The sequence below is a fragment of the Ursus maritimus genome, unplaced genomic scaffold (genome assembly GCF_017311325.1).
Source record: "Ursus maritimus isolate PB19 unplaced genomic scaffold, ASM1731132v1 scaffold_14, whole genome shotgun sequence".
Taxonomy (NCBI): Eukaryota; Metazoa; Chordata; class Mammalia; order Carnivora; family Ursidae; genus Ursus; species Ursus maritimus.
This window is the reverse complement of record NW_024423786.1, coordinates 32,664,823-32,666,957: the sequence shown is the minus strand read 5'-3', so window position 1 is coordinate 32,666,957 and position 2,135 is coordinate 32,664,823. Positions and strand designations below refer to the sequence as shown.

At 43.8% G+C, this 2,135-nt stretch overlaps 1 protein-coding gene across 1 annotated transcript in view; it reads right to left on the bottom strand.

Moving 5' to 3' along the window:
- DNAH12 (dynein axonemal heavy chain 12) overlaps nucleotides 1-2,135 on the bottom strand; it is a 201,658-nt gene that overhangs the window by 152,130 nt on the left and 47,393 nt on the right. Inside the window, exons 15-16 of the mRNA XM_040628655.1 lie at nucleotides 954-1,088; nucleotides 415-608 (exon numbers count right to left, since the gene is read on the bottom strand). Of these exons, the coding sequence (XP_040484589.1) occupies nucleotides 415-608; nucleotides 954-1,088 (329 nt within the window). The remainder of the gene's footprint in view (nucleotides 1-414; nucleotides 609-953; nucleotides 1,089-2,135) is intronic.

The window sequence follows — 2,135 nt, the reverse complement described above, 5'->3', positions numbered from 1 at the left end:
TAACAGTTTTTCTTAATCACACAGGTAGAGCTGATGGTAGAGAGATAAGACTAACACCATCATCTCAGCCATGCTGCACATGCTAAAATATGTATCAGGCCATAAACGGATGACTAAGAGTAGCCAAATGAAATGCAGATTGGACTCCCAAAATATTAGTTAACTTCATTCATTGCATAAAAAAGTGAATCAGCTCCGGAAAACCCAAGTGAGACTTTAGTAGCATATTAGTAAGGTCAGGTGCTACCTTAGCACCAGTTGGCCTTTCTCCTGGAGGACACTTGGTTCTCATTCAAATGGATGAATATGTCCTACTTCCAAACACTTAGCCAATAACAGCATCAAAGATCACTATACATTTTACAAATTCCGATACATCATCTGTTTAATTTTTATTGCATTACCAGAAATTACCGTTTTTCTGTTCGTTGCCATTTCAGAACAAGATTAAAAAACTTCTGATAGGGCTCAATGTTCACTTTTAATTTATCCAGTTCAGGATATTTTGTCAATTCCCATTTGAAAAGTTCCTCTTCTTTATTAATAAACTGAACTGCTTCCTCCGATTCCTGAGTACGTTTTTGTAGTTGCCTTACATCTGTCACATACTGAAAGCAAATAATTTTTTATCTCAAGAAATAGCCAAGTGATGTTATAAAAATAAGATAATGTGACACTGCATGGGCTGTGTCCTTGCATTTACACTGCAACTTTAAATATCAACTTCACAACACTACTATGATATAGAGCAAAAGATATGGATCCATCTATTTTACAGATAGAAAACTAAGTCACAAGAAAGATCACATAAATAGTACCAGTTCCACACCTAAGAGTCAGACCCCTCTTTGCCACAGTATGCATATGTTTTTCTATATTTTTAAATGTATGCAAATACGTCCTGGATTAATCTACAGGCCAGGCATAGCTATTCTCTTCTGTGCTTATCATACCTGTTGCATGCGGTCCAATTCTGCAAATTCTGTGAACTCTTCCATGCGCCGTGATTCCTTTTCTATTTCCAAAATCAGTTTCTCTCTCTTGGCAATTAGCTCATTTTCTTTTTTATGTTTAGCATTCTCAATGAGCTTTTTAAGAGACAATTTGATCAAGTTAATCATTTCCTTACAAAGGAAACTTATCAAGTCAGAATTCTGAATGCTTTGTATGGCAATAAAAAACACCACAGAAGTAAAAATGAGTACAAAAATGAAACACTGACTAATATAAAAACGCAAAGAATAATAAACCACCCAGAAAAATTTTCCTAGCTCTCTGAAGTCTCGGTGACAGTTCTTATATATTAATTAGATACTTTAGTTAACAGATGCTCGGATAACATAGAAGCTACCACTTACTGAGCACATTGCCATGCATCAAGAACTACCCAATATCTTACCTCCATTAGCACAGTTATTATTATTATTCTCAATTCAGAGATGAAGAAATTTAGGCTTATAGAAATCAAGAGGCACGTCCAAGGGGGAGAGGGAGTTAAGATGGCGGAGGAGTAGGGGACCCCTTTTTCAGGCGGTCCCCTGAGTCGAGCTGGATAGGTACCAGACCAGCCTAAATAACCACGGAATCAGCCTGAGACGCAGGATGATGCATCTGGAACTCTACAAATGAACATCTCCAGCGCTGAGTATTGAGGTACGAAGAGGGGAGCTGTAAACCGTGAAAAGATATCGGAAGATAAACGGAAGGGGTAGGGAGCCACCGCGTTTGGGCGCCGGGAAGCGGCAGCCACCTGCACGGGGGAGCGGGCCGGACTCACAGAGGGCACCCGCAAGAGAGCTGACTGAGACCGGTGAGCCATGAACGCGGGCCACCAGGCATCTCCCGGAACACTGGAATCCCGGTGTGCTCACGGGATCCAGACTGAGACCAGGAGCTTCTGGAGCGCGCGCAGGGCGGCTGGCGGTTGGCGGGCCACCTGCACGGGGGAGCGGGCGGACACACAGAGGGCACCCGCGAGAGAGCGGACTGAGACCGGTGAGCCGGGAGCGCGCGCCACCAGGCATCTCCCGGAACACCGGAATCCCGCTGTGCTCACGGGATCCAGACTGAGACCGGGAACTCCCGGAGCGCGTGCGGGGCGGCTGGCGGCATTAGAAACACAAAGGACAGAGACG